The 13,449-nt window shown below is 36.2% G+C and overlaps 3 protein-coding genes across 3 annotated transcripts; all 3 read left to right on the top strand.

Moving 5' to 3' along the window:
* Positions 1 to 30: 30 nt before the first annotated feature.
* Positions 31 to 1,931, top strand: LOC105691384 (solute carrier family 35 member B1). Its single transcript, XM_012409821.3, has 2 exons — positions 31 to 649; positions 770 to 1,931. Exons 1-2 carry the CDS (start codon positions 257 to 259, stop codon positions 1,346 to 1,348), a joined length of 972 nt encoding a protein of 323 aa, XP_012265244.2. The 5' UTR covers positions 31 to 256; the 3' UTR covers positions 1,349 to 1,931.
* Positions 1,932 to 3,946: 2,015 nt separating this feature from the next.
* Positions 3,947 to 6,105, top strand: LOC105691386 (general odorant-binding protein 83a-like). Its single transcript, XM_012409824.3, has 7 exons — positions 3,947 to 4,107; positions 4,313 to 4,388; positions 4,461 to 4,513; positions 4,612 to 4,647; positions 5,067 to 5,169; positions 5,254 to 5,318; positions 5,413 to 6,105. The coding sequence occupies exons 1-7, from the start codon at positions 4,048 to 4,050 to the stop codon at positions 5,428 to 5,430; spliced, it is 411 nt and encodes a 136-aa protein (XP_012265247.2). The 5' UTR covers positions 3,947 to 4,047; the 3' UTR covers positions 5,431 to 6,105.
* A 146-nt stretch (positions 6,106 to 6,251) lies between these two features.
* On the top strand, positions 6,252 to 12,692 carry LOC105691381 (sodium/potassium/calcium exchanger 4-like). Its single transcript, XM_012409817.3, has 6 exons — positions 6,252 to 7,102; positions 8,285 to 8,766; positions 10,325 to 10,550; positions 10,660 to 10,851; positions 10,945 to 11,250; positions 11,393 to 12,692. Exons 1-6 carry the CDS (start codon positions 7,003 to 7,005, stop codon positions 11,716 to 11,718), a joined length of 1,632 nt encoding a protein of 543 aa, XP_012265240.2. The 5' UTR covers positions 6,252 to 7,002; the 3' UTR covers positions 11,719 to 12,692.
* The last annotated feature ends 757 nt before the right edge of the window (positions 12,693 to 13,449 follow it).

The raw sequence follows: 13,449 nt of genomic DNA, 5'->3' as shown, positions 1-13,449 counted from the left end.
AGCCAGACGTGGCCAGACCACAGTTTAGAGAATATACTGTGGCCAGACCGTTGTTAGCCAGTCCTGTCACTGGCGACGCTTTTGAGTGGTTAGGTTAGGTTATACCATGGATAGAACTTTTGACATAGCTTTAGATAGCGTGTGTTCCCGGAGAAGCGCAGACGTGTCTTAACCTCTGTAGAACATATGTTGATAGTCTGATTAGCCTTAGAAGTGATTAATAAGTCGCATTAAAATAGTGATTAATTTATTAATCATGACGTTTTATAAGTCAAAAAATACTAAACTATTAATTTGTGCGGCTGGTATTTTCATTTGTTACTTTTACTTTGGGATACTTCAAGAAAAGATAACTCGAGGACATTATGGGGAAGGCGAAAATACAGAAAAATTTACCTACATGTTTGCGTTGGTATTTGTCCAATGCTTGGTCAATTACGTATTTGCCAAAATCATACTGTTAACAGTAATGAAACAGGGTGAAGACTCCACTAGGACGATATATTATGCAGTTTGTTCCTTAACATATTTACTTGCTATGGTCTGCAGTTATATGGCTTTACAGTTTGTAAGCTATCCCACGCAAGTTGTTGGTAAAGCCGGAAAGCCAATACCTGTGATGATACTTGGCGTTTTATTAGGAAGAAAGGTATGTTCATGGATATTTTCATTTTCCAGTTCAACATTTTGTCAATTTCTGTCCCAAATTGGGTAAAAATTCTTACAGCCGTAAATAGCTTGTATTTTAATAACACTTTTGTTTGTCAAGGTTTATCCGCTGAGAAAATATTTCTTCGTCATACTGATCGTTGTCGGCGTTGCTACCTTCATGTATAAGGACAAAGTATCAAATTCTACACATACGGAGGGTCAAATGGGCGTTGGAGAACTTTTGATAGTTCTGTCATTGGCAATGGATGGTTTAACTGGTGCGGTTCAAGAGAGAATGCGGGCCGAACATAAGAGTAAATCAGGACATATGATGCTCAGTATGAACTTTTGGTCTGCTATAATCAGCGGTTCCGTAATATTTATGTCGGGAGAGCTTGTTTCATTTTTAGCATTCTTGCAAAGATATCCAAGCTGTCTATGGCATATTACAACATTTTCTCTAGCAGGGGCGGCTGGGCAATTTTTCATATTCTTAACTGTTGCAGAGTTTGGTCCTTTGCCCTGCTCTGTTATGACAACAACAAGAAAATTTTTTACTGTACTAGGTTCAGTTTTATTGTTTGGCAACAATTTGCTGCCCAGACAATGGATTGCTACATTTATTGTTTTCTCCGGATTATTTTTAGATGCCATGTATGGCAAATCCAAGACCATGATAAAGGAAACTACTGAATAAATTTCTTAGTACAATCAGCAATTTTTTTTTCAAATTTCAAATCAATTGTATAATTTCCAATTGATTGAAAAGTTCTCATCCAACTATCTTTCTTAGGCATACATTCATGATATAAATTTTTATGTGAATGAATTCATAATTTCTGTGCGTGATTGTTTATTCTAACGACCTTTACAATGCCAGAATGCGATATTTCTTTTGAAATATATGGATTAGTCCGAGTTATTTTTATAGCATTCGAATTTATTAGATACATCTAGTAATCAAGATGCAATATCGATTCCCATTTATGGAGATACCGTCGCTGTTGGTGCTATTGCTAGCAAAAAAAGTTCTTTAATTAATTATATTTTAGCCAAATTCTTCGCGTCCGACAATTTCTATTTATAAATATCATTAAAAAAATTATTCCTCGACATAGACTTCGACCTCACGAAACTGTAGATATGTATTGTATATTGTAGCGAAAATCAGGTAATTACATATCTGTAATCATGCGTACTCCTTTGTTACTATTTTCTCATTAATGAACCTGAAGAAAGTACCATGTATAACTGTAAGATAATAAAAACCGAATATTCAACCGAGTGACTATATATTTTCCAGTACGCCAATTATTTTTGTAGAATATAGTTCAGAAAGATCAAGAAATCTGCGATTCGAATAATATTTTTGAGGAAATTACACATCTGCATGTAAGGTTGTCTGCTCATGGAGTGTTTTCACAAGTGCAGACGGCTTCTTTAAATGTTTTCGCCAAAGTAAAGTAAAAATGTTGAACAATTATTTGTACCGACCATGACGAATAAACAGTATTGTAACGGATGTTGCTACAATAATAAGCCAATTCAAAAATATAGCAATGAATTCACCGATATTCAGCAGAGTTCAAATGGGCACAGCCTTTACATGGCCTTGGCTGAACACAACGGGCACATTGCGCCTCAATATCTGCAATTCATAAGCTCTTAGTTTTGTCATAATCCTATAACTGGTCCGGGAGGTAGCGCTGCCCTAGTGCCATTTGTAAGAAACAATTTTGCCGCAATCCCGCTGGTACGCGATGGATACCTTTATATTGCTGTACATCAATATTTCTCTGACAATGAGATACTTCATAGAACAGTTGGCCCTACAGCGCTTTTCTGCTCTCCTTGCGGTAAAGATACTCTGTAGTCTGCCCGTTCTTTTGAGTGTCCTTGGCGCGAGATTACCAAGTCTCTTGATCATCGCTGGTTTATGAAAATCGTTCGCCATGATCTGCCAGCTTGAAATGACCGATTAATTCACCGTGTCTTGGACATACATAATGATTTATTACCTCAGGGAAAACCCGGAGCAGAAGCCATGTTGGATCGAAAAGTCGTCATTATATCGTACTCACTGCATCAGTGAAATGCGCTATTTAATGAAAATAAATAGACGTTTCAATTGTAATAATATTTATACTTCGCTTGAAACCCACTCCTTAATCATGTCATTTGTTAATGAGTTAGATATGTACAGTTTCCCGAAATGAACTTCGGCTTATTTAATCGTAGTTCTTACATGGTATACATGTCGAGCCGACCGGGAACAATTGCGACTAATTTAATTCAGTAATTCTATATTTCATGATTGAGTTTCAGCAATATTCTTCTACTGTTCCATCGCGCATTACTCCATCGAATTCTGGAGTAACGAACACTAAATTTTCATCAACAATCATTTTTCAGAGAAAGAGGATTATAGATTGTTGTAATATAATGCCTGACCTTCATAGCGAATTATACGCTCTACTACTGAAATTCAATTTATCTTTCATAAATTATGTAACCATGCATATAAGGGCTCAACACTTGTACATACATGTACGTACTCATGGAAGTCGTAGAGTATAAATAAAATCCCAAGCCTCGGCAATAGATTTAATTGAAGACTGCAGAGAATATGTTCATCAATTATCAAACAAGCGTGTAAGGATTCGGTACAAATTAGTCGTTTCAGAATGCTTATCCCAACCCTTGCTGCCCTAAGAATACATCCAACGAAAGCTTACTGATTGTCATGAGCGAGAACTTCAACATCCACCTTCGCCATGAAACAGTTGTATGCGTACTTCCCAATTGTGTAACCGGGAATGCACCTCGTTCTACAGTCATACCGTGCACTCAAAAGCGCGGAGTAATGAAATTCCGTGCAAACGCTAAGGCAACACTTGCAGTCTTGTTGATTGTTCATGAAATGAGAAATCGTATATCATGTTGATTTAGCGATGTCGTGTTTCATCTTATTGTGAGACTGAGGAAAAGGTTGGGTATTCACGCGTGTTCAAATTTTGCTTGTATTCCGTGAAATCGTAATCATAAATAGAAGATAGCATGCATGCTTCGATGGGGGTGTGAATGTAACTCTTAAGAGTATGAAATCATACCTCATTGATGCAGACTACGATCGCTTTACTGATGATACGTTGTTCGTTCATGTATTTAAAAAAACAATTACTACGATTTACATTCTCGATATGATGCGACGTTAATCCGTGAATGTTATTACGTTAATCTCTATTCATTAGTTCCAGCAGGTATGGCAATACTTCCCATGTATAAATATATGAAGAGGAAATAATTCAGGTAAAGTCTTATTGAGGGCAGCATCGCAACTTGACACACTGTTCAACGATTTAGAAGAAATCTCTCAGTTTTTAGGTCAGCTAAAGAATGTCAAACTTCGTTTTCTGTGTTTTCATTGTATCAATATTCTTTTTCGACAAATCACTGGTAAGTGTCTTCCAAAATTCATTTTAATAAATGCAAAAGGAAATGCTCTCGTTGCTCATGCATGAACGTATCATTTCTACAATTTCCTCTCATAATGCGGATTTTTTTGAATAAAATTCTGTAAATTGGATTTTATTGAATAAGAGTTTTTGATATTTTGCAATCAGTTTTTGCGGCTTTTGTTGCGACTTTTGTTGTTTCGCAGGCGTTGAGCGACGAGGTGCAAGAAATGGTGAAAATGTTGCACGATTCGTGTGTCGAAGAAACGGGCGTCACGGAAGGTATTAGATCAGACCAGTTGTGCACAAAATGACCATCAAAAAATTACACTAATCGATTTTCGTATTTCACAGCTTTGATAGACGGCGCCAGAACTGGCAATTTTGCGGAAGATAACAGTTTGAAGGTACTACTGATTTTCATGAATTCACGATATTTGTCGATGTTTACATGTGTCAATATAGAAACAAAGATGATTCACAAACCTTAATGACTTTATTTCAGTGCTACATGAAGTGCCTAATGATGCAACTGTCAGCCGTAAGTGACAATATCTCTTTCATCGTATTCGCAGATACAGTTGTAAAATTTGTCTAATGTAACATTTTTCAAAATAATTGTCTGTATTTGTCCCGTAGTAAGAGCAGTTGAATATCACAATTTCGAATAAGGGGTGCAATCATTAAGTACTGAAGCTAGAAGCTTTGTTGCTATCGTCTTATAGATAAAGACTGATAAACTATCAATTATTTGAGGAGTGAAAAAAGCTCTGTCAATGCAATTGTGTTTAATTCTATTTGGATGATTGAATCAGTATGCTATTTTTCTGACGCACGTGATAGCCATTCAAAATTAAATGAGAGATCGATGAATTAGACAAGAAATCATTATCATACAAAAAATAATTTGGAGATGGCATCATAAATTATTTGTTCGTTTTAAAATATATGTAATGACAGTTGACCGATGACGGAGATATCGACGTAGAAACAGTCATTTCAATGTTACCGGACGAAATGAAGGCAGATGGTGAACCAATAATACGAGCTTGCGGTACTGTCAGTAAGTTTAATAATCCCCACGGTCATTATGATTCCAGCAAATTTTACCGAATATTGGCATTTAACATCTTCATGTTTTTCGTAGAGGGAGCTGATGAATGCGACACCGTTTTCTTGACCCAAAAGTGCTATTATCAGCAGAGCCCAACAGTGAGTGCCTGATTTTTATTTCGAAGAAAAAACAAAAAAAATGTAAATCAGACTAGTATCTGCTGTAAAACGTTATTTTTTTTTCCATTTTCAGAAATACTTCTTGATATAATTTGGTCTCCACTGAATCTGGATAGTCTGTAGACCGGATACATTTGGAACGATGAAATTCAACACATATGAGATTCACAGAATAATTATTGCACCTTTCTCACATTTTTTTTTCAGTCGCAGAGGGCTACAGTTCGCGATATAGTACCACTAATAAAATTCAAAACCCTTATTTCAACATATTTATACGCAAAAAGAATTATGTGGCATAAGAAACAAAAAAAAATACACATATAAAATTTTTCTGAAGAAATCAACATATGTCACGAGTTTTCTTAGAACACTGCGACAATACTATATAGGTAAGAAGTGATTTACCGAGAACACAGCTTCTTGTGGATAATTTTAAAAGTTCCACTGTAATTATCGAGAAGGAAAACGAAACCACTTCGATGTTAACATAAATGCAATACCTCCGGTCTATCAGTACCCATGGTACTTCTGTCGGCAGTCAATAACTCATCGTTCATATCATTCTATGAAGGTGTTAAAGTTAAGTTTATACTGGCTAACGATTGATTTAACGTGTAATATAACTCATAGGTGTTATAAATTATAAAATATCCTATGAAATTAAAATTTTAATTTCGTAGCTCTTGTTGGTGGTTGAACATAAGCGGTACCGTAGTAAACCAATGATGTGTATTATAGTAAAATACGATATGCTTATAACGAACTACATAATGGCTACCTAGTTTCTGTAAACTACTTTTGTAAACTACTCCGGCCATGCAAGTATTATCGCAGGTATATCAGTTTAGCAGCAAGAACATATACGCCACGTGGCGTCTGATAGTGGTTCGGACAATAATCCCACTAGAACCCAAACGGCAAACTGCATTAATTCACGATTATAGTTTAATTGCAGAATTTAAAATCGCGATCAGGATATTTGCGATAAATTCCTCCATCAAAGTTTTACAAATTTATTGGAGCGACCGACGTAAGACATTTTAAGTCTGTTTTACTTATTCAACCTACAGTTACACTTATAATACCTGAAAAGACAGAAGTTTAACTTGAACATAAAGAAGAAAAAGGAAATGACAAAAAAGACAATTAACGAAGACGCTCGATTTATCAATCGGCAAACTTCAATTATAAGTAATTAGGACAGCGTTGGGCCATGTATCAACGAAATTTTTACAAGCATCAGTGTAGTGTCAGCTGATATTCATATATTGCATATATGTGTACGCATAACGAGTTCTTGAATTTGTATGTCTTGACAAACCGTAGACTGATGTAGACTGTATCAAAAAAACGGATTACGATTGTTAATCTCTGTGATAATCTATTTCTCTTTCCATACAATCAGTTGCGTGCCACAATAAGCAAGACGAGATAAAAATTCTACATGAGATGCGAATGGTGGGGGAAGATGTAATCAATTTTATTTATCAACATACCAAAGTCTTGCAGGATGGACAGTTCGATGGCACGCGTTAACCGGCTGCTATTGTTCTAAGTTGAATTTCATTCATGTATTACCAAGTTGCCATTTTCTACCAACAGTATTTTAGTTTGCTTATTATACTGCATAATTTTTTTTCGGTTTCATTTTTCTCTCTTGATGAATTTTAATATGAGTTCCTCAATCGCAGTCTTTGCTATCTCCTTCGCCCTTTTTGTATCCGGTTCTCTCCCGACAGCAGTTGAATTACCAGAATCCGGTAAGTAATTTATTGAGATTTCTATGTTCATTATCATATATTCAAATGTAATATTTTTTATTTAATTGACCTTACGGTTCCCGTTTTGAATGTTGGTTGACGAATTTTTAGAATATTTCCACTTTTTTTACTAAGATTTAAAAATTATAGGAATATTAGTTTGGGAAACCTTGACCAATTGTTTCAAGGTTGGAAAACTCAGGTTGCAGACCAAATAACACCTTTTTTATCGTAGTTATCGATAGCACTTTGATGTAAACATCGCAACGGCTGATCAGGTGTCAATCTGAACGCATCGTGTAATTGAATTTCATTAAGAATGAAAGAGACAGCGCATATAATAATGCCTTTTGCGGATAATTGATTACTAAGAATCCTTCTGTTTTTTCTTCTGTTGTATAAGTATATATACCATGTCTGAAACATGAAAACAAATAGAATTTGCTATTCTCAAACCAGGAGCGATAATGAACTTAATTGTGAGAAGAAAATGGAAAATATTGAAACCCTTCGTATGCGCGCTTTTGTAAAACGACAGGTCTGCCTTAATGAAAAATTTGATGGTCGCACACGTATGTACGTATGTACATACTTATCAGGTTGGTTTTCAAGGTTGAAACTAACAAAGGTTACAATAAAGACGATAATTGGTATACGTTTATGCAGAAATACATAAATGTATGTTTGCAGATTCTCAAGTAAAATAATACATTTTTATCTTCCTCTCTTCTTGGGTAATTTCAACAAAAATTGCAGATCATCCACAGTGAATACCTGTATTCCTGAGTCACACCTATCATGAAATGCATTTTCAATTTTTCTGCATATAATTGGCTTCGACTGTTTGTGCATGTATGAGTGATGAAATAGTACATAAGAATGATATTGCGGAATGGGTATATCCGATATCCAGAAATTATGTAAATAGTGAAGGCCTTCAATAGTTGAATGACCATTTACCACGTCTCAATCCTCGCGATATATGAATCTAACTATTGCGATAACTTGCAAGGTGACTAAATGGCGTATGAGATAGAAAAGAATAATAAAAATAAAGAAACGGGGAACCACCACCTTCGATGAATAATATTCAGACGTAGTTGCCATGTCGAATGTACCGTCAAGAATGTAACAGTTGAATTAACGATAATCTATAGTATCCAACATTTTTATGTTTTTCAGATACTATAGATTCAATTGGCAACTTGCTCACACATTTCGATGTTAACGGAACGGGAAGTGAATTCAATTTCCCATCGGTTTATGCAGAGAAAATCCTGACCAGAGCCAACACTACACGGGGTGTTAATTGCAGTGACAGATCAATTGACGAATTTCCAAAAGATCTGTTTTCAAGAATGCAGCGGCAAGAAGGGGCTGTTTTACTCCACATTTTGGCTGGAGTCTACGCTTTTCTGATGGTCGCTATCATTTGCAATGATTATTTCCTACCCGCTGTTGATTGTATCTGCAAGGATCTTAACATCAGTCAGGATGTCGGAGCAGCAACTTTCATGGCCACAGCTACCTGTGCTCCGGAACTCTTCGTAAACATAATCGGAACTTTCCTCACAGAATCAGATCTTGGGATCGGTGCGGTAGTTGGATCTGGCGCGTTCAATATCTTCGGAGTCGCCGCTTGTGGCGGATTAGCTGCTATTGGGGTAAGAAGAACAATTAGTTCTAAAAAGATTTTTCTAAAATGTAAAGGAAGAAACCAATTTCGTAACTACGATTCTAATCTATTTTCGTAAGGGCCGTTAATTTGGTAAAAGAAACATTTTTTGCTCAGTCGCTCTGATTTGTAATTATTAGTGATTAACGACTGGTGCAATATGAAGAAATCCATCACTATTATTACTGTCATGGTTTCGCTGTCATCGGGTCATAAAATTCATCTACACGCGTAAATCATCTGGGTTTATGTATTTCGCAAGAATTTGATCACCTGAATATTGATGCAAGTCGTGAACAGCGCATTAATTAATTTCTCGCTGATTATAACGGTTATTTGCTTCTAATATAATCGGTTTACATTCGTCTTTGTGTACCTCAGTTCGCTTGAAGTTACTCATGTTCTTTGCAATTTCTCTTTCTTGTAGCCCTACTTACTTTGTAGTTCAATATATATAAACTCTTCTTTCTTCTATCGAAGCTGCTGACTGTCGATAAGAATTACAGATGGTTGTGTTTCAGCTTTGTTGGTGCGGGAAAACCAAGTTGCGAAATCTGCTTTTCGAATAGCGTAGAATGTTGTACTAGTATCGCGACAAAACCGTAATCAAATATCTGCCATTACCGCAATCTCAATATTATATGTATCAGTGCTCATTGTCAGTGGGAATTCAGCGACTCCAAAAACAGAATTTCAAATGGATATCGAACACGTCCCGATATCTTGAGTACTAATACTTATCCGATTGAATCAAAATTTTTTTATTATAATAATTCTTTTATTACGATAACCAAAAAATAATTCCGAATACCACGAGTTTCCGACAACCATGCGTCTTTAAATCGGACCTTTCTATTTCGAATAATGGATATCAAAAAATCATTTCAACAGCCGCATATTCAGCAGGAGTATCGCAAGGGGAAGTATGGCACCAGGATAAAGCAAGCAATGTACTTCCAATACGGAGTGTAGTATCATGTTGTACAATATCATATAGGCAATAGGATTTACACATGTGAAAATTAGATCAAATTGTAGTAGTGTGACAACAACAGTTCGAGAACTTACTCCTTCAGTCATTCTGTCGAACACGCAGCAATTTAACAGATAATAATTTTCAGTAGCGCCAGGGCTACTGGTCTAATTATAGGGTCAGGGTACTGTGAGCTTTATAGCCGATGCTATCGGTATACGATGGAGTCTGGTGAACTGATGCTCGTATAATGATCACTTCATCTGTAATAAACAGGAATATCCAAAATTCGAAACATCCACAGAATTGTGCCTAAATTTTGTCGTTGAAATAGAATTGGTGACTGTTTAAAAAAACGACGCTACGTCAAATCTGTGTGAAAGATGCATCCTTTCCAACAGATGCAATCTTTCAGTTGGAACACCCTGTATCAATGCTCATTCAAACAATTATTGTTGCACGGTTACCTAATAATATACCTAACAGTACAAACCACTGCACTGATAAGATTTCCTCAAATCAAGTAGATAAATTATTCGCATATCTGATCTTAGGATATAAATTTGTTGCACAGGGTATCCAAATGGATTGGTGGCCGTTGACACGAGATTGTATCATCTACTCAATTTCGATTGGATTATTGACCTTCATGATGTGGGACGGAGAAATTACGTGGAGCGAATCATCTATTCTAGTGTTTTTCTATTTCATTTACTTCGTCATCCTTTTCTGCAACAAAATCACTTCCCGTTGGGCCCATAAATTTGTTGCAACATTTACTAGGCAAAAAAGTCTAGCAGGTAAGTCAAATGTACTTCAAATTATACCGTGATCGCGGAGGATCTACCAAAAAAATGCGTCCATCTTGCGGTTATTAAATTTTCTTCCTTCTATTCACTTCACCTTCAGAATCACCGATTCAGGATCCGGTACAAAAATTGGAAATCCAAGGTATTTATCGTCCTTATTTCCATGGAGAACTGCTGGTCGAATACAGGAACAGTATCCGTAGAAACACACAAGAACAGAATGCCCACCTTTCGGCGGAGCACGCGAAAGCAGTCGAAGCTGCTGAACCACTGGAAGAATATGTGGAACCAGGTAAGCGTCGCCCTTGTTTTTCACGTGAAAATAAACGACGTGATACTTTTCAATGGATCAATTTGGTGACCTCATTTTTTTTCGATTCATTAGATACCCCGTTTGTGCTACCGACGGGTGAAATATACCACAAGATGTGGTGGTTCTTCCTGTGGCCGCTTCGTTTCATCTTGTTCATCACGGTACCTGACTGCCGATTTAAGAAAGTTAGGAAATTTTATCCGTTCACCTTCATGATGTGCATTGTCTGGATCGCACTAACATCGTACCTCGTTTCCTGGATGATCACCGTTGTCGGAGACACAATTGGAATCGCTGACACTGTAATGGGTCTGACATTTTTGGCTGCTGGAGGCAGTTTACCTGAAGCAGTATCTAGTGTTATCACGGCAAGACGAGGTCAGTGCTTTTTTTATTCTGTTTTCAAATCGATCACCTATATTTGATCAGAACTAGTGTTAGTTTACTTGCAAAAGTCAATTGCTCTAGCGACATAATACTTGAACGTAATTCAAAGTCATTATTTTTCTGCTCCTTCCAGGCAACGGTGCAATGGGTCTCAGTAATTCCATCGGAGCGAATACTTTAGATATTTTACTTTGTCTCGGACTTCCATGGATGATAAAAACTGCGTCAGGGAATGTAAAGATTAACATCGTCTCGTCTACCATCACTTTTATTATTCTCGCATTGTCGGGGACTGTTGTAACACTTTATATAATGGTCGCCGCTAGTAAGTTTCGTCTAAACAAGAAAGTTGGGGCTGGTTGTCTGTTAGGTTACGCGATTTTCTTGCTAATCGCGGTACTTCTTGAATCGAACGTATTCTTTTTTGTCAACTATCCGATGTGCCCCCCGACGGATTGATCTATACGTCGATATAAAAGACGCAATTGCGTCGAATGAAATCCGCATAAGAATATACCTCTAAGCCACCTATACTGTGTTCGTATTTCTAGAATTTATAATAGGAGCATGATAATTTAAATGGTTACTTTGTACCGCCAAAGCTCCTAAAAACGAAAGATAGTTCGTACAATAATTAAGATCATCAAACTATGAACACGTACAGGGTATGGAAAGAAACATTTCGCCTCCCCTTCAGGGACCAAGAATCACTAGCTAGATAAACATTCTAGGATTCTTGTAGCTACGAATCTGCATTCAGAAAAAGTCGATGGAGGAAATCTATCAAGACTCAAGTAATGCACCACGTATTTTTACAGAGGGAGTTTTCCGCGTTCTAGTAGGGTGTTTCAGGCACGAACCGGAATTATTAACAATGCAATTTATAGTCCGTTAATTAGAGTCATCATTTTCGTAGCGTCATTTCATTACACTGAACGGAAACAAGCAGATTGAAGAATGTGAAAGAAGGAAGGAATAATTCTTTAAACTGAATAATAATCGGTATTGCAGTTACTTCTAACTGGCAATCTTATTAGTCCTGATGTTATTAAATTCGACTGATTTTATTTTCGTCGAATATTAACAAATTTGTAATAATCGCAAATAAGGATGTTCAAGAATATGATCAATGATGAAAATACTCTACGGAAACTAGATAATACTCGATAGAAAGTCATTTCATTCGAATTATTCTATAAATTTTATAACGGTAATTATTCAAGCATAATTGTATATACCGTATATTGATGTGTATAAATATCATAGATTTTAATACAACGATGATATAATTAACCAATGATCGAGTATCGGAGAAAGTTGTGATATACTTTAGTTTTAAGATCTGCCTCAATCGCCAAGATTACTACAATTGTAACGTCATGTGACGCTATTACATTACGCGAAAGATTACACGTAAAAATTCTTAATTTCAATCAGTGTATTTCAACGATTATTTTCCCCTGCCTAACCTGCGTACTTGCTGATAATCGATCAGACGATAAAAATATTCTTCAGTAAAATTTTCCAAACCTCTGGCAGATAATCAGGGGAACGTGAACAGATGCGCTTTGATATGATATGATAATAAATTGAGAATAACCATAATAACATAGATATTATTTTTCACGAATCTCGCGCGCCCACCAATGCGCTGGTTCTCATTTATTGCTTGTTTCTTATACTTTGTTTTCATCGTTACGTGACCAACTATACTTTACTAATTGTAAGTGAAACTTGAGAGTTTTCGGTTTGTCAAAATATTGCATACAGAAAAACGCTAAATGTTCAAAAATGAATACGTCTAACAAAACCTAGAAGCTATTCATTCGAGTCGTTCGAGTTATCGTCGGTAATAAATTTGTACAAAATACTTGTGTGAACGTTACGATAAGAGATCAGGTATAGGTATGTAGTGGGTTGACTGTTCACCGAATGGAAAGAATTTGTAAATCATTATCTGGAACGAATCTGATTCTGATGGGATGAATACGTCAGTCAAATATAATATCATAACGTGAGATCATCTTATCACCATGTTATTTTGTTACGCGATAATTCCTTGTCGGGAATAATTTATGTTTGATGTTGCTTTTTTCTTCTTCACTCATTTGGATAAATCCTCAGTGACTTCAAGGACGTGCTGTATTATATTATCTGCAATGAAGATGAGAGGGATATAGGATTGGAATG

Source organism: Athalia rosae, chromosome 1 (assembly GCF_917208135.1).
Source record: "Athalia rosae chromosome 1, iyAthRosa1.1, whole genome shotgun sequence".
NCBI classification, from domain to species: domain Eukaryota; kingdom Metazoa; phylum Arthropoda; class Insecta; order Hymenoptera; family Athaliidae; genus Athalia; species Athalia rosae.
This window is presented reverse-complemented; position numbering and strand designations above follow the sequence as displayed.